We start from the raw sequence: 19,845 nt of genomic DNA, 5'->3' as shown, positions 1-19,845 counted from the left end.
AAATGGAAAAAGTAAAGTAGCTAAGAAATTAGGTTTTTCAATTTAAAAAATGTGTTACTTAGACTCAGTAAATCACTATTCTTGAGTTAAAACATGGGTGAAGCTACACAGTTTTCACAAACAAGGGCCCCCAAGGCAACCGTTGTCCTCTGTGAATTTGTATTTATGGCTGTGTATCCTGTAGTAGTGGAGGGTCCCAAACCGGGCAATTATGAGTTTCATACAGACAGGAGTACTTTCTGACAATGGCAGAGATTTATATTTTTTGGAAGAAGACCTGCAGACATTATTCCACTGTCATTTGAAGTTATTTCGACAGACTGTGACATGAACGACTGTCATAAGCACGCTGATGAGCTTGCTCCGTTGCAGGAATTTGAAATTAGCATATTCCAGGAAGGGAGGGGCTCGTATTTGGTATGGCAGTTTCCTAAATGAGGGGCGGTAAAGGACATTTTTCTGCCTGAATCCAGGAGGCGCTAAAAATGGGAATAATTGTGAAGGGATTTGGAGGAGGATAAAGAGGATTGACAGTAAAACAATGCATTTAAGGGTTATGGAAAGGTTTATCTGCCCAACATTTACAAGTTGTGGCTCTGTGACAAGAGATATGTGGTGGCAAAGACGCAACGGATGAAGGTAGATGGTGAAGAGCGGAACAAATCTCTCCCTCACTTATCTCATTGTGTTGTCTTTATCCATCTTGTGCGTCAATGTGATCCATTTCATTAAAAAATCCATGGCTTCCCTTGTAGCAAGCTGAAAGTTGTCATTTAGTTCACTCCTGAGAAGAGCATACCTTATCAGGTCCATCTAATGGAGCCAGTGCAGGAGTCAATAAGTAAAGTAGGCATGGCCAGAAAAGGAAAGAGAAATCGCTAATGTGCCATGGGTAATGACTGAGATAGAAGGCTTGTTAACGGGCTTGTTTGCAGGAAAGCCCATTCTTCCACCTTATCTTTCAACCACAGACCCAACACCCACCTAGGCTCTTCACATGTGCACCGATAAATTTGACTGTTTGAGAGTCTGAATCTCAGCACGTGACCATCTTATCAAAGCTACCCACCAGCTGAGGGTTAAACATATTTCTTTCTGATGTAGAGTTGAAAGATGGATGCAGAGTGGTTTCTCCACTGTGCTCAAGGCTGCTGAAACTTTGTTTGCTTTTTATTCACTGTGGGTAAAAATGCACCCTTAAAACATTCTCAAGAGGCCTGGAGAATGACTATTTCCATGGTGCAAAGCAGAGAATGTGGAGTATTCAAGGACACAGACTATGGTCTGGACAGATTTATGCCTCGTGACACACAGAAGAAAGCACACTTAATTTTTGACGTATTTGTGTTGTTACTGTCTCTCTAAACGCTCACATTCACATCTCTACTTGTCATACTTCCTTTTGTTTTGCCTAATATTTTATTTTCTCTCCTTCACTCTCTCACATAAAATATACAGAGATGTGAAAGCACTTAAGAACCCAGAGGCAATAATAAGAATTAGGCCAAAAAATATATATATTTTAGGATCATTTCTGTGTAAGAATAGTGCAGTGCAGATACATAAAAAGAGCAATAGGGAACACAGATTATCACAAAAACAGAGAGATGACATCTTCAAATGGGAAAATGTTTTAGAATGACACGAAATCATGTTATGCACAAATAAAGTCGCTATGTTATTTTGGCCAGTTCAAAGTGAGTTTAATTGAACTGAATGAACTTGAAATTGTAAGGAATAGGTTGTCATGTTTTGTATGCTTGAATAGAGCTAGCCTATTAGAGTTGAGATATGTGAACTAAATGACTCCGCTATGTATGGGTGGATACCATTACAATAAATGTCATCCTAAAGGGATAGTTCACACCAAACAAACAAACAAACAAACAAAAATATAATTTACTCTTCCTGATGTCGTTCCTAACCTTTATGCATCTGTATTTTGTAGAACACACTCGGGTTGTTTTGGACCCAATTTATGTTCATTGTACAGTATGCTGGGCAAAAACAATTCAGAATATCTTCTCTTGTGTGAATAAATGATGACAAATTTACATGTATTATGCCTTTAATAACTTATTAATCATCTAATGTTCTCTTGCAAGATGAGTAATGGCCTGTTTGGGTTTAGATTTTCTTCTTTGTTACCAATATTGTATTGAACAATCTTGGATGGATGGATGGATGGATCACAGTCATCTTTACTGCAATATATTAATATTTATTCATTTAATTAATTTTTTATTTATTTTTAGGAGGAGAGATGAAATAAGTGAATCATGAAGGTTTTTTTTTTATACTCCATGTAGGCCTATGTATCACGTCACTGGATAATGTCCAGGTTTTGGACTATTACAGGGACACCCAAAAATGAAAATTCTGTCCTCATTTGTTTTTGGTCCATTTAGTGGAAGTCAATGGAAACTGTTGTTGTTTATTTGCTTGTTTTTGTCAGCATTCTTCAAAATTATTCTTTTGTATTCCACAGAAGAAAATCATTCAGGTTTGAGACAACGTGGGTGTGTAAATGATGACATTATTTTCATTTTAGGTGAACTATCCTTTTAAAGCATGGTACAAAATAATACGACTTTGTTCTCCTAGACTATTGAATCTCAATATGTAGTGCTTTAGACTCCATTTCCAGTCATAATCACAGGCACACTGTTTGTCATAGTGCATTAACTTGGAAATATTGACATATTGATCGAACAGTTACAAAGACAAGGATCAGCAATCTGGAAATTCAGCCCATAATCTCCCTTTCACATATGTTTTCATTTCAGTCTCCAAACTGTGGTATAATCAATAACTAATCAATCTCCTGGACAGCCAATAGGACCTAGTTCCCTTGAGAGACTCTTCCTTGCCACCTAATAAGACAGAGACATAAAATATGGAGAGGTAATGGAGGAACTCATGCATTCAGCCTCTCATCGGTTCATTAACTCATTGTTGCTTATAAAGTAGCAGAGAGAATTAGCCATGTGTGTGTGGTCCATCTTAAGGGTTCTCGGGCTCCCCTGGGACCAGGGGGTCATTCAGTCTTATCACTAAGTTGTTGTTGTTGTTTTTTTTTTGAGACACAAGAGAATAATGGCCATATTGTGAGAACACTTTGTTTTTTAATGGATTTGTGGCACAGGAACACGTGATCATAGACTGAGTACTGCAGGACTGAACATGGTTGTGCGCCATTCAGAACTGATTTGCGAATGCCTTTTAAATTCTAATTTAATCTAATTCCAATTTGCAATTTAATTTAATTCCTAAATTTGAATTGAATTTGAATGGAGGTAGAAAACAGGATTCAGAAGTGCAGTTTGAATTTGAATGTAAGAATTGATTGAAAGTTTTAGGGAAAAAGCATTTAATGGTTTATAGATAGATTTACTGATTCAAATTATAATTACGTGTATATATAATTTATTATATAATAATATAATACCTTTAAATAAATAAATAAATATACAATTTATTTAATATACATTTTCTATATTAGAATTCCAATTCATATTTAAAGACAGATACATTTTTGTCTTTAATAAAATAAATAACATTGTTTTCTATATTGTTGTTGTTGTTATCCTTCCTCCAATTCTTTGGAAACATGTCTGTCATGTGAATAAAGCAATTCTTCAATTCAGAATTTTGCAGTAGCTCAGTAATACTGTATGTCTGCCATAGGAATACATTATATTCCAACACTGTGTTATTGAAAACTGCATTAATATTGCAGCATGGTGATTCTGAGCACTACTATACCGATATTGAGCACTGGGCAAGTTCCTTGTCAGTAAAGTGCCAACAGATGGCAGATAAAAAGCAAGCCTGTGTGCTTACCACACCAGCACTGGATTTTTTTGCGACAGGTGCAGCTGTTTTCCTTCACATACTGTATTAGTTACTGGCTGCAATATATTGACTCATTGCAGAGTATTTTTGTGACCTCGTCTTGAATGACATGATGAATGAAAACAAACTACTATGACAGCCCTTATTATACCACATGATACGGCACTAGAGTTCATCCAAGTTGATTATCTCAGTAACCCTCATTAGAAAAAATACAGCAATCTATCTGCTGTAACGCATCAACCACAAATTTATGCAAAAGAATCACATGAGACTTCATTAAAGAATAGGACGATTCATCTGTCATTGTCATCTCAACACTAAAATCCCTGTTTACAATCATGTGCCTGTTTCACTTCCCTTTGACTAAGAACACACTCTCCAAAAACCATAACAGATCAAAATATTAGATATGGGCCTGGTCTTGGTGGCGTTATCCAAACTGCAGACATGTGTCCTCATGTTAATACATAAAACCAAATTATTTACTCCACACAGGTATCTAGGCTTACTGATACAATTATTATCTATTATTCATGGATCATTAAAAAGCAGCTGTCTCGTGGATGTGATGGACTATAATTGATTACGTTTAACTTAACTATTTTTTCCTTAATGGCTCTCAAATGAAATGCTAATCTCTGTTTAAGTGATTGATATGCAGAGAGAGTGTCTCTAATGCCAGCAACATGCATAAAATAGATGAACAAGACACTCATACACTTCAGCCTGACATCCTGAATATAAGAAGGCCATTGATTCTTAATGCTACTAAAGAGGCTCACCACAAATACATGTACAATTTGAAACATTCTTTCAGATAAATTACGTTTTAGTGGGAATATATTGTATTGACTAAAGGTTAAAGGTTATGTTTTTGTTGACTACTCTTGTCTGCTTGTGTTGAAAGAGGGAGGGAAAGCGGGAGGGAGTGGCGAGGAGAGAAAAGAAGAGAAGTCTTAGCAGATGGAGATGGAGGACCATTCTGTGTTTGAGCTGGATTCCAACTGGGATTAGTGAGAGCTTGTCAAAGGCACTGCTCAGGTAGGATGAAGAGACGGAAAAGCTGGTACGCTGCTCCTTTCATTTGATTATGAGCTTTTTTTTTTTTTTTGCACTTATACCAATGATAATGGCTCTGGGTGGGATTGGATATCTCTAACTGGCTGTTTCTCATTTTAGTCTTGAGTAAAGGGTGTGGGTGAGGGAGAGAGATAGAGCGAGTGCTTTGTTTTGAGGGTGCAACCTTGAGAGATGTTGTTTTGAAGCATCATTAATGTCTGATGCCTCTTGTTTCATTATTTCTGCAGTTCATTCCTTTGGAAATGTAATTGCATACCCTACAAGATGCCATTTGAAAGATATTCTTCTCACATGTGTGGATAAATCCCGGGGGAGGAAAGACTTTATATGACAGGCTGCATTATCAGAATCTAACTATTCAAAATCTAACGGCATTCAAATCAGGTCTGTACTATTTTGTTCAGGGACGTAGGGAGGCTGTCAGTTTCTTGTGCTGTCACTCCTGCTGGGTAAAGTAAGTAAGTGTGGTGATCATGCACCCCTGAAATTCCTAATATAGTCCAGCCCACATTTATGACTAAACCTCTTCAGCAAGTGAGTGTGCGCACACTGACCTCATAACACACACTTCAACTTCCCACACGGCCCCAGCCTTTCCAAGACTACACGGGCTATACACACACTTGCAGTTGCTTCCTGCTGACACTCAAAATGTATTCATGCTGAGAACAGAAGGCATCTGTTTCCTCTCAGGTTTTTTTTTTTTTTTTTTTTTTTTTTTAAGTATTGGATATGCCGGCTGGCTTTGTTGCTGTTTTGCTGTTTGCTGCAACAGCTTTTATGCTACCTTCAGGAAATATTAGCATAATCACTCATGCTATAACTTTAGACAATTATTCTTGTCATCCTCTCACCTATATTTTTATTTTTAGATGTTTTTAGGACAGTTTTTGCATTTTTCAGAACCTATAATCCAATGCTAGCCTGGGAAAACCCAGACAACTTCCGACAAATTTAGATTTGCTCTGCATGTAGTCTGGCAAAGAGCTCATTCAAGCCCATTTCTAATCCGTCGAAATCGCGGCACCAATCAGAAACGTTGGGGCGGGCTTTACACAATGACGATCGCTCTGATTGGTTTTAGGTCTATCCAATTGCGCCCAGAGGCATTTGAGTGACGTCCGTTGGTGAAGCGCACCAACTTTTAAATGCATTATTATATTCAAATTGCAAACACATGAGGACAGTCTCCATGAAAGACCCACTGGCAGATGAACGTGCTACTACATTTCTCTCCGAAACGGTAGGAAATTAAATTAGATTTAATAGAGGATTTTAACTGTGACAAGATGATTGACAGGGCAGATTACGTGACAGGATGCACGTGACAGATCCGTCCGATAAAGATGACGAAGTAGTATGTCCCAAAGCTTGCCTACTTTTTTGCTACACATTCAAAAGTAAATACCTTTTCTTCACAAAAAGAGTACATACTTTTATGGCGTAGTGTAACTTAGGCGAATTGGGACGCAACATATGGCTTTATTGCGCCCAGAGGCATTTGAGCGACGTCCGTTGGTGACACCCCTTTGGAAATGAGTTATTAATGAAGCTTTGCCAGACCATAACTCAGTTACTACTTAGAATGGTCTGGTTTTAACCAGGCTAATCCAATGCCTAACCTCTTTATTTTATTTTATTTTATTTATTTTTGCCGCCCTGTTGACAAAAGTTGGGATATTTGGGGTATGGGGTAAGAATAGTTGATTAAATAGGAACAAATTTTCGGTTAATAACGGTTAATTAGTGTTTTACTACATCACAGATTATGTATAATTGATGGCACTGTTGTATGGTTTCAAATTTTAGATATATTAATGGGTCATTAAGGGGGATACAGGCATTTGATGTTTAAAACTAGCTACCTTTCATGTTAAGTTAGGTTTATGTATAAAATATATAATACCGGTAGTTCTCACAATAAAAACTCTGGATAGGTACCTCCACTGCATTAGTAGAAGTCATTGGAGCACCAAAGTGTATTTCATTTGTGGAAAGTGCTTTCCTGTACTTCCTGTATCTTGAAGATATCTCTCAAGGAGCACTAAGAAAGTCACCATGTTCATAAGAAAGCCCTCCACTCCAAACTGTATTATCAGTATTTTAATGCATTTAAGATATGGGATGGAAGGTGAATTGTGTGGCACATGCGATGGCGGACCAGGCTGTGTGTTGACTATTAGCTTTAAAAGGTTAGTTGTGTATTGCTTGCATTCTGCATCTTTCTGTCTCTCACTCCGTCTGCCAGTTCAGCTGCTGGTGTGTGTTTATCCTTTTTTTTTTAAAGCATTTTATGCACATTAACATGATGAATTATATTAACTTGAGCAACCGTGAGGAAAATACGCTTATGACTTTATCATTTTGAGTGGTGGTCGAACGGCATCCAAAAGCCATGAATTCTCACACCGTGTCCTAACCAGACGCGATGCGACTGCGAGATGCTTCAAAATCAATCAAAACCCACAGCCAATCAGAACGGCGTGTGAGCGGGCTTTCGCGGCAAGTGCACAGCACCAGAGAGTAGGCTAATCTTGACGGCACTCGTAGGCTACATAATCAAATTCACAAATATTACACCATTTAAACATTATTAAAATACATAGGCTACTAAGTTACTAAAACAATCTTTGTCAAAGAATACACTTGTTTGTTCACAGTTTGAACGTTCTTGTTTCCCCATTTGTTTAATTTCAAGATCTGAGGGAAATTATCCATTGTTGCTTTTACAGCTACAAAGCTGGGAGCACTAAAAGTAACATTGCATGCTTTTAACATTAAATAAAGCACATAAACAGTACCTGAGATCATCATCGCCACGCTTTGTGTTTGTTGTTCCAGCCGCAACGTCGCAGAAAAATAGAAACCTTTTCTAAAAAAGAATCGTCACGTGTCGCCGTCGCGGTTGGGCAAAAACTCTGATTATGGACAAGATATCTTATATCGCTTGTCACGCCGTCGCGTGTAGTTAAGACATGGTGTCAGAGTCTCACAGCCAGGCCTTTTATACAAAGAGTAGTTATACTGTAGGGAAATACGCCTTTTGAAAGAAAGATCTGCCATGAGCATAAATGTAAGTTCAATAATCTCCCCACTTAAAATTAAATATGTATGTTAGAGCCTTCATCATCTAGATTTAGGTTGCGGATTTATAGCTCTATACTGAACCAGAACTAAGCAAATTCTGTTCATAGCATCTTCTGTTTTACATTGGCTTCTTTACTTTTTGCTGTTTTCAATTCAAATCTATCTGACTGAGTTGTAATTGTATTTGAGGGCACTCTGTTCCTTTAACCTTTAGAGCTCAACAAGCACATTATTGATGGTCCTAGTCTGGACCAACTCTATCTCACGACCAATTCGTACGAATTCGTACGAGTGATAAAAAGGTGGCTAATTCGTATGAATTCGTACGACCTCACTCGTACGAATTTGTACGATTTGTCTAAACCCACGTGATGGGTAGGTTTAGGGGCGGGGTCAGGGGTAGGTCATTCGTATGAATTCATTCGAATTGGGCAATTCGTAAAATATGTACGATTTAGCAAAAATCGTACTAATTCGTGCTCGTTCTAAGAGGTGGAATTAGCCACCTCGTAGAATTCATACGAATTGCCGTGAGATCAGGCTGTCTGGACAGTGTCCTCAAAGTCTTACAATGACTTATGGAATAAAAATATTTATTTAATAAAAATGAATTGTCGTGCTGACATCACTGACGCCAAAAAGGCATTGTAGGCAAACGTTTTTTGAATTGTGGTCATGAATGCATGGTAGACTTGATCTTGGCAGCCTCTCACTAAAAATAACTGCACATGGGTTTGGAACAGTGAATGTAAAAGATAACAATTACTATTTCTTTAAAACATACCTATATGCTTAAAACAAGTTAAACTAATTTCACTGAATAAAAAACATTAACATTCAGATGAAGTGTTTTTTGCTGGCCTCGCTGAACTTGATAGCAAAGAGAGAAAGAGCATGATAGATAGCAGTAGAGTTTCAGTCCTAACAGAGGGTTATCGGTGAGAGGAACAAGAGAAGCATCTCTCTCCGTCTATTGCTTTATCACTAATTAACGCAGACCCGTTCCTCCTGATGAGCTCAGTGTGAAGCGTATGGTTGGTCGCTGCATAATTTGTGGGGTTTTCAGATCCTGCCTTTGATTCTCTCAGTTAGAGATGTTGATCCCACCTCACTTCCTCAGCGGGGGCAGGCGATTGTGCTGACGCAGCAATTGCAGCCTCTTACATGGGGTGCTGAAAAACTGTAAATTGCTCTTCAGGGCTTTTTGTTACCCAGCATGAAATTCACCTCTCAAAACAGCTAAATAAATCAAGCTCCTGGTCAGACACAGTTTTTCAAAAGCAGAGTCATCAAAAATTACACAATTTACTATCCCATCAGTTCTGTCCCATTAAGAAATCAATCAATGTTTTTAAAATTACTGTAAAAAAAAAAAAATAATTAAGGTGTTTATTGTGCTTATGCTTTTCATTATATTTTTTTGTACAATGCAGATCAAAAGTTTGGGGTCTGTAAGATTTTTTAATGTTTTTGAAAGAAGCATATTCTCACCATGGCTGCATTTATTTGAAGAAAAGAAAATACAGTAAAAATAGTATGGTGGGGCTAGGGGGAGGGGTGGTTGGGAGTCTATATTCTAGCTGAGCCTCCAGTGTGAGTTTTTTAAGGCTTTCGTTATTTTAGAACACTATTTTAGAACATATTAATTCCATGGTGACGCATCATGCAGCCACACTGTATGGCAGAGGTTTCACTTTAATTTTTTTTAAAAAAAAATTTTATATTTACAAACTTGTTAACTATATCATCAACTATATGATATATCCCGATTGTCAGTTTTGTCATTTAAACACCTTTATTATAATCATGTTAGTTGATCTATAATGCACGATAGGTGCCGCCATACTAGTTTGCACCACAATTCAGAGAATTGCATCTGTCGGATTTACATCACGTAAATTCATCCATTTCTCCTAAAATACATTAAAGTGTCCGTTGAACTACAGGAGAAGAATAGAGTAAACTTTATAGTTTTCTACACAATGTGTAGCCTATCTGATATGAATAAAACACTTCAACAAATTATAGCCTAACTGAAAAGATTATTATTGCAGCTTCCATTGACATTAATGTCTGTAACCTAAATAAATATTATGTGGTTGAAGACACTGAATAGTTGTGATATATGAAAAGCACTGAGTGTGTCCGTCTCTGGCTCAGCAACAGCCAAAGCGCAAAAGCACGTTTGAATTTAGCAGTGACGCACTGAACATTGGAATCACACTGGTGCGATCGTATGCGTCAAAGGGTTCAAATCAATCGCGCTTCGGGGGTGGAGGGGACAAATTGAAACTGAAGGACACAAATCAGATCTGAGGGGGCAATGCCCCGTTTTGCCCCCTCGTGGTGCCGGGCCTGATTTCACCACCTATTCAAGCATCCAGCTTTTACTAAAGTACAATCACAGTTAAATTTATTGTTTTGCTTAGGATATCTTGAATTAAAGGACATACCCTTTGCCATGTCAGTTACACTGGATTAAATAGTTATGTATTTAGGAATCAGTGGGCTTAGTATTGGTATTTTCAATTTATGTGCAGAGGTGCTTGTGATTGGATTATGTATAGAAAGTCACTTTGTAATTCTGAATCAATAGCTGGAGAAATGGATTATTTTTTTTATTTTATTTTTTTGTCAAGGGGCCACTGGGGTTTCCTGTCCACTTCCATGAACCACTACATGTGGTGTTTAACAGCCTGCTGGTGAGCTTCTCAAATGTTAACATTATTGAACCAACGACAACACTGTTAAAGTGGCTAAAAGATGTGACATCATGATATCTTAATCATCTTGTCGAGTTCGAGTTGTCGAGTTCACGCGCATAGGTTTAGTACCTATGATCACGCGCGTGAACTCGACAATCGACTACTGTGGACTTCGACCGAAAACAGGATGTAAATACAGGTATGTGCGCTGGCTGAATAAACGGCATTTTTATTAATATCTTTCACATCTACTGCAGTCAGATTCACTCGCGTTCACTCAGAAGGAATCACTCACATGACCTGTGCACTTGTAATGACACATCAAGGATGTTAAGAGGCTAAAAGCAGGTTTAAAACTTGCCCCATTGAAGTCAACAGGGTGCCAATTTTAAAAAGAGGATAACTCGGTGTAGGCAACACCGATTTTTGTCGTTGTTCTCTGTACTGACAGCACTCCAAATGTACAAAAAAATGAGCTCAATGTTAAAATTGACCGGAGTTCTCCTTTAAGAGTTAATTACATCTTTCCTTGAGGATTTAATAATGTTAACAATTGGACTGATGTAAACTTACTGCTGGGACAGGGCTGGTAAACAAAGACGTCCCTGCCAATGCCAGTTATATTTACTGGAATATTTTAACCCGATTCTGTGAAATTCATACGTGTTCACATAGCGCTGCAATTATTAGAGTGAGCATATAACAAACAAGCTACACTCACAAGGATGGAAATCTTGTCTTTGTTTCAACATGATGTCTTTTGAAAAACACTAAAAGTGCAGAAAAACAACTGCTATTTTTAGGATGTACTTCTAACACAGCTGTTTGTGAGAGGTGATTGTTTCTCTAAAGATTCACTTTCAACTGAGGCAGGTGTGTGTATGCGTTAATATAACTGAAAAAAAAAAAAAAAACAGGATAATATATGGGTCTGTATTAGCCACAGAAATCATGAGTTCCTTTAGCGGAGTCTTCGCGAACCACTGTGTAAAAAGTAATATGGAATATATAAAGAATATTCAGGATTCAATACAGGTTAATTACAGTCAACATCTTTTATGGTATTATGTTGATTATACCACAAAAAAATTATTTTGAATTTTGTTCCTATATTTTCTGGAGAGAAAAATCAAGTGTATGGTGAGGTACTTTCAATGGAAGTTAATGAGTTTAAGAATGTGCAGTGTGTCAAAAACTGAAACTGCGTACTGTATCCAGTGTAGACAGCGTCAGTGATTATAATGGGTTTTATTTTATTTCAGTCAAATTAAAATGTATTTGCCAGTGTGATATCACAGATCCCGCAATACAAAATGAGCCGTTTTTGGAGCTTGTTTAATGCTTTGTTTATATTGAGGAGGATGAATTCAACTTTGAAACTTGCAGGATGTTTTAATAATACAAACACCTCTTATATGTCAAAAGATCAATACAAATTTGATTTCTCATGTGATAACCCCTTTAAGGTATAAAAGCCATTGTATAAGGGTTTATGGTGTAACCATTAAAACAAAATTGTTAATTTATATATAACTGAGTGAGTGTTATTTTTTCATACAATAATCATATTAACTTGCAATGTATTTGTAGTATCTTTTGGCTAGACCATTGAAACCATTTTAACGTTTGCAGATTGGCCACATTCATATTCACAATAAGTACCTCACTGAAACCCAGATTTTTACAGATATTTGTTCTGTTTTCTAAGCTTTCTCTCAGAAGTTAAGTAAGTAAGAAAGAAAATGAGAGACAAATGGAAACTATTTTAATGGCAATAAACATTATGCTGTAAATGCTGTTGATTGAGCTTAATTTAAATGCAAACTGAGACATGTCTCAATTCACATGCTAATATGGGAGTGACCATGCATGCAACCGTTTCTCACATGCCGTACCTCATTCTTTCCGCATGATTATATTTAATTTTGTGTAATTATTCCAGAGCTTACACTATTTTTCATCCCATAATCCCTTTACCTTATTCAGTTACTGGCTGTTTGGAGAGATAGTATAACTATAATGGTCTTTTCAGGGCTTTTTTTTTTATTAATTGTGAAATTAACTAAATATATCTCCAGCTTCCTATGAAGCCTTTGCAGGGTGTGGTCATCACATTAGGTGGTCCACATCAGAAAGACCAAGAGAGTCTCTGAGTGGAGATATAGCACATCCTGGCTTGAAATGACATTTGTTGCTTGATTGCACAGGAGTCCAGTTTGTTATCTAAAGCCTAAAACTGCCAGGGCAAAAGACCGGAAAATGCTGGAGAGCCCATGTAAGGGTATTAGACTCGGTTCTAGTCTGGTTGACAGAGCCAGGGAGGACCATTCACACACTTTAAGCTGATCACAGTCCAGTCAGGACAAAATACATGTCCCAGGCATTTAAATGGTCTTTCTCTCCCTATCTCTTTTACAGGCGTACTCATGTCAGCATATATACAAGTTAATGAAATGATTGGCAAGTAAAATACATCATGATGTATTGAAAATAACGTGTTATTTATGAAATGGTCATGTTAGGTTTTTCATTGACCATATTTAGTTTGCACTGAATGTCATACCTGGTCTTGTTTACTGTCTTTATACACGTTCCTGATCTTAGCGAGCGAGTCATCTTTTTTTACCAAAGCCAAAACATTTTTTCGAAATAATCTTTCATCAAAATGACTTTTCAACCCCTCCTCTAAATCTTAAAAGTGCCCAAGTTGGTTTGCTGGTCTGGCCTGGTCTCCAAGCCTGGCCAGGCTTGTCTGATGGTTTGTTTAAGAGGGGTTTTTAGCACATTTCAGGCTGAGAGAACAGTTTGACCAGCTGAACAGCTTGGACAGGCTGGAAACCAATCTTAAACTATAGCTAAGGCCAGCAAACCAGTTTAGGCTTCAATCCTGCAGGGATACTGAGAATTTTCCATCTATACCCAATGGATAAAGTCCATACCCAATGAAAAGTTGTATCATTAAATAAAGCATTAGATTTATAGCATTACAAAACAAGGAACAAATCACTGTTTGGAATGCTGTAATTAGCAGATCCAAACCTCCTGAGATCTGAAAATGTGTTAATGTCATTAGGCATGAATCATGTACAAATTTATTTTATGGATTTGACAAAAGTCCAATTAATTCCATAAATAACTCTCCTAAATAGCGGATCAATACGGTATTGAATAGCTAACAAAGAAGCAACTACATTTTCTTAATTGCACAGCTTGGGGCAAATAACCAATAAGAGATTAACATACAAAGTATATACATGGGTCTGTCAGTATGTGTATGTGCATGTAAGTGAAAGAAAGATTCATTTTGTCACCTAATAAGACTCTTGATACAAACACTGATGTCATGTTTGTGTTTCTTCCCTGTGAGCACCTGCTCTATAGGAGACTATGCTCTCTGTGTCAACACAAGCTTAATGCTTCAAATTGCTCATTGTGGGAATCTAAACAGTCTACTATGAGGGGGGAAAGTGTTCTTGTTTCATTTATTCCTATTCTGTTTAGTTTCAGGGCATAATTGGCAATGCAAATAAAGCCAGAAATAAACAGGACACCAAATACTTTTTTGTGATGATTAGCCTATATTTTGGTCGGGCAAAACAGAGACTGTCTGAACAAGACGCGGTTGTGTAATGTTTTTTTTTTTTTTTTCTGTTTTGTCTCACTGATCATTCTCAAGATAGAAGGAAAAAATTGGCAATACTTAGACCCATGTATACATCTCCTGTCACCACCACTACCCACACCCAATTAACCTGTTACGTGCAAGAGGAGACCATACATTAAGGTTGCGGCTGGTGATTTCAAATGTGATTTGCTCTCTGTGGATGCGTGGCATTTCATGTCGTATAATGAGAGTGCATATATATGTTATACAACTCGACCAGGCTGTGTTTTGTGCCTGTGGGGTTTCTGCACCTCTTTCTCTCTGTTTAAATTTAGTGTGCCCATGACACACCAGATGAGGCGCTGTGTCTATGCACTTTTCACAACCTGTTTCACAATCTGTCTGCTTCACTAACACACACCCACACACTACTCATCTTTGAGCTTTGCAGATATTATTTTTTACATTTTCTACTCAAATAACACATTGTTTTATTTGTCTTTGCCAAATGCTTAGGAACAATAAAAAAAAAATTGTAATGTGTGTTTCATTAAACTATCTAGTTCATTACGTATTCCTGACACATATTCATTTGTACTGTTCACTGAAGGATGCAGTGAGTTTTGTCTTGTAATGTTACTTAATTTAGATGATATATTGTCTTCATTTATTGTATTGCAATTGCCTGTGTAGAATTTACAGTGCAAGCTACAAATAGCCAGGAAAAATTAGGATCTAGCGCTGATAAAATGTTCAAATTACATTATAGGTCATTTAAATATTGTCTAAATTTACAAATGAACACCATTATAATGAATGGCAATTTTTTTTATTGAATCTATTATTACTTATGTCCTTGTTTGTGGTACTGAATCACCACATTATGCAAACCTGCCCTCTAGAGGTCAAACTTTGGCATACGCATGCTACAATTTATTGTAAATTCAGACCAGATACAATGTAAATTCAGAAGTTACTATGACTGCAACAATGTACAAACAACCATCTCACATTCAAATGTGATATTTACATAAACAATCAAACAAACACATGCACACTTAGTCACGCTGCAGGACATTTATGAAAGTGTCTCCACATGCATCTTGTTTTCGCTGATGCACACATGCAGACACCACTGTGACTTGACTGGCAGTGAGATATTTCACACAATGCTGAGTATGCTGAGCCAAAAAAAAAAACATCCCCAAACAATAGTAATCAGACTGCCAGGGCTTCTAAAGTCAACATGAAATGTCGTTCGCAACGCATTTTATTAATATGATGTATTTTTAGTTCAAACAGGACATTCAATGAGAAATATTTGAGGGTAGGGTTTGATTTTGTCCAAGAGGTGGTTGTTACCACAATAGAGCCATGTAGATGGAGAGGAAAGGTTAAAAATAAAATGTCAGCCGAGAAATAAAGTTGTTTCAAGGAACTGCAAGTCATTACATTTTAAAGTTCAATAGAAGGTACATCAATTTCAATAAAAACAGTGTTACCTTTAAAATCAAGGCCTTTACGAAGGTCTGGGCATAATTTCTGACAAAGGACGGTCACAGTTAAGAGTGAGTCCGACATCAAGGCTACAAGTTTACAAGAAACAGCACAGGTGTTTTTCACAAACAAGAAGCTGCACATGTTTTATTGTCATTTGGTTATTGTGTTTAGCATCAGATGCAGTAGGCTTCTCTTTAGCCAAAATAAACGTACATAACAGAGTCTAGAAACCACTTTAATCCTGGTTTGTCTTACGTTTGTAAACTGTATGTGTGGGTGCTCTACAAATCATTACTATAGATGTATATTTGTTTAAAGTTATGAGGGAAATTGTGTCAGGGAAAATCAAACCACACTTTTTATGTTCAAGGCTTTTTATTTAAGTCAACAAGTTATTTGTGTAGTCTATGGTCTTTGTTCTCTAAGTAGTGCTCTATGAATGTTTATAATTTAGCATTTAATGCATAAACTGAAAACTGCAAAACCACAAAGAAATGTAATGTTGAGAAAGTACAAATCTTCAAAAGTGAACAGACTGAGAAAGAAAAACAGCAGGACACCCATAGGGCTGTGAATTCATGTGCACACAATAAAGAATCAATCCATGCACATACAATCCCACAAGCAAGAACTGAGGCAGTTTTCTTTTATTTTTGGATGGATACACCAATCTTCAGTTTGTTCTCTGTGTGCGGAACAAACAAATGTATATCAAGTCCATTCAGTGGTGTCTCCTGCTGTTCTTGATGAATCCATGTTGTGCATTTAATGTTACAGAATACTAACCAGTATTGGTTAACCTTTTGTTGGTTAAGTAACCTTTTATTTTGCCATATTCTTTATGGCTTCTATGTAATATAATATGTCAAGACATGTTTGATCATTTACTAACATTTCATCTTTCTCTTTCTTTCAGAGCCATGACAGTATGGTGGACTGTTTAAATCGAATCATGCTGCACACAGCCGTGTCTTGCTGGCAGCCTTTGCTGGGGCTGGCCCTGGTGGCCGTGTTCGTGGGCTCCACCCTGGCCTGCCCCTCCCGCTGCGAGTGCTCCGCCCAGAGCCGCTCTGTCATCTGTCACCGCAAGCGCTACAACGCCATCCCTGATGGAGTCCCAATCGAGACACGAATCCTTGATCTTAGCAAGAATCGCGTTCAGGCCGTCAACCCCGATGACTTTGCTGCCTATCCACACATAGAAGAACTGGATCTGAGTGGAAACATCATTGCCTACGTTGAGCCCGGAGCCTTTAACTCGCTCTATAGTCTCCATTCACTGAGCTTAAAGAGCAACCGCATCAAGCTCCTCTCTCTAGGCGTCTTCTCTGGCCTCTCCAACCTGACAAACCTGGATATCAGTGACAACAAAGTTGTCATTCTAGTGGACTATATGTTCCAGGACCTGCGCAACCTCAGGTCATTGGAAGTTGGAGACAATGAGCTGGTTTACATCTCCCATCGGGCCTTCAGTGGACTGTTGTCACTGGAGAGCCTGACGCTGGAGCGCTGTAACTTGACGGTAGTGCCCACAGATGCCCTGTCCCACCTACACAACCTGGTGAGCCTACATATGCGCTACCTCAGTATCAGCACTCTCCACCCCTACTCCTTCAAGAAGCTATTTCACCTCAGACACCTAGAGATCGACAACTGGCCATCGCTGGATTTGTTCCCCGCTAATTCTCTGCATGGCCTAAACCTCACCACGCTTTCCGTTACCAACACCAACTTGTCCGTTTTCCCCTACCAGGCTCTTCGCCACTTGCCATACCTCACGCACCTTAACCTCTCCTACAGTCGTATCCGAACAGTGGAAGGTGGCCTGCTTCAGGACTTGGTCCGATTGCGTGAGCTGAGGTTGGCTGGATCTCAACTGGTGTCCATTGAACCCTATGCTTTCCAGGGTATACGCTGGCTACGCTTGCTAAATGTCTCCCACAACCGACTTGATACCTTGGAGAGGGGTGTATTTCATGCTCCTGAGGCTCTACAGGTGCTGTTGATCAACAACAACCCTCTGGTGTGCGACTGTCGTCTCATGTGGTTGCAGCAAAGGCGTCATTCCATTTCTTTCGGTGACATCCAGCCTGAGTGCAGCACTCCGGAGGGCATCCATGGACGCCCCTTCAAGGAGTTCAAAGAGACCCTGCTGTCCTACTACGTGACCTGCACCAAGCCGAAGATCCGTGAAAATCGGACTCAGATGGTGTCAGTGGAGGAGGGACAGTCGGCCCGTTTACACTGCAACGCAGAGGGGGCCCCGCTGCCCACTATTTTCTGGGTCACCCCACGCCGGAGACACCTGACCAACAGGAGCCACGGCAGGGTGACAGTCCTCAACAACGGCTCGCTGGATATCAAGGCGGCGGAGGTTCAGGATGATGGTGTGTATATGTGCGTGGCCTCTAACACAGCGGGCAATGACACTCTTATGGTATCACTGGCAGTGAAAAGTCTGGGCTCGCTGTATGCCAACAGGACCCAGCATTACACGGATACAAGCAATGCCACTGCCAACGGTACCAACCTCCCTAATGTGACCTTTGGTCTTGATCTAAAGACTATCTTAGTTTCTACAGCCATGGGCTGTTTCACATTCCTCGGAGTGGTTCTCTTCTGCTTCCTGCTCCTGTTTGTGTGGAGTCGAGGAAAAGGCAAACATAAAAACAACATTGATATTGAGTACGTGCCACGCTCAAAGTCCAATGGGACCTCTGCTGAGGAGGCGGACCAGGGTGCTGGGCCACGGCGCTTTAACATGAAAATGATTTAAAATGTTTAAATATACCAGTCAGAATTTACACAGATTGTGGTTTGACAAATAGTACCTGGAACAGGAATTGATCAGATCGATGCCAGGCAACTCAACAGTCCCTAAGATTCAATCCAGGCTTTGGTTCAGCTTGGACTTCACTGGATACGCAAAGGGAATAATATGTGTCAATAATAAACTATTTTCAATTTGTATGAAACCCTCTTGGTAAGAGGGGATGTTCACCAACACTCCAACACAAATTGTGTACAGAACCAATTTGTAAAATTCAAGTATTACTCTTATTTGCTGAGGCTCGCACATGCTTTCTCACTGCGACCAACAGATGATCGGGAATCTGTTCTCTCCCTCATTATCCTGCATATATGTACGTAATGCTCAGTTATGTATGTGTATGTTAACATGTATAAACACTTTCTTTTATTGCATTGTTCACAAAATGCAATTATCGCCAAAATTCACATTTCCCATGATTCAAAGGAACTGCTGTATGACCAAGCCATCGTCTCGCTACTCAAACTGTTTGAGGATGGAGGACAAAGGGCTTTTGCGGATGTGAAATGTTACTCAGAGGAACGTGTATGCCGTTTGTCTACCCCAAGTTATTCTCCTGATATGAAGAATATTATATTTGTTTATAATCTGGAAAAAAAGAAGAGAGATTATTTATTAACAAAAGCCTTTACGTTCAAACTCAATAATACAAGGTGAAATTCATGATTTTTTTCTTTGATTTTGATGTAAGTATATACATTAATTAACACATGCCATTTTTAGTTGTGCTCTTGTGCATTTCCATGACTTTAACCCCTTATCTGGTACAAAATACAAAATGTCTCCATTTCAAGTCAAGCTACCATTATTATTATTTATTTTTTCCTTTCCTTTTTTTCCCTAGTAAGAAATTCAACTTTGTTGTGGTAGTTTCTCATTTTGTTGTTGAATCATTTAGATTGTAAACAGTTCAAAGTAAAAGAAAAAAATACATGTATGTGGAATAAAGAATATTGATTTGTATTCTGATGTTGTATTTAAACGAATCTAATTTCATAAATTATAGATTTAAATTGATGTTATTGTACACTGCTAAGTATAGTGTTTCTTTGGATATGGTATATTTGATATACTTTAAAAGACAATTTAATTACATTTAATTTAATGGTTTGCATATAACTGCTGGCCAAACATTGCTTGGCAAGCTGAGGTTGAACTAAAGAAACTGGTTGAATCAGAGG

At 38.3% G+C, this 19,845-nt stretch overlaps 1 protein-coding gene across 6 annotated transcripts in view; it reads left to right on the top strand.

The window, feature by feature from the left end:
• Positions 1–19,625, top strand: part of lingo2 (leucine rich repeat and Ig domain containing 2) — a 271,483-nt gene extending 251,858 nt beyond the window's left edge. For 5 of the 6 annotated variants that reach the window (XM_084430415.1, XM_084430418.1, XM_084430414.1 and 2 more), the window contains one exon: positions 16,751–19,619. In XM_084430415.1, the coding sequence (XP_084286541.1) occupies positions 16,751–18,610 (1,860 nt within the window). In that variant the 3' untranslated portion in view covers positions 18,611–19,619. Of the gene's footprint in view, positions 1–16,750 lie in introns of all 6 variants that reach the window. The other variant, XM_084430416.1, reaches the window with a different exon arrangement.
• The last annotated feature ends 220 nt before the right edge of the window (positions 19,626–19,845 follow it).

This window comes from Rutilus rutilus, assembly GCF_951802725.1.
Source record: "Rutilus rutilus genome assembly, chromosome: 14".
NCBI classification, from domain to species: domain Eukaryota; kingdom Metazoa; phylum Chordata; class Actinopteri; order Cypriniformes; family Leuciscidae; genus Rutilus; species Rutilus rutilus.
The sequence above is the reverse complement of the archived record's forward strand: the minus strand, read 5'-3'. Positions and strand labels throughout refer to the sequence as shown.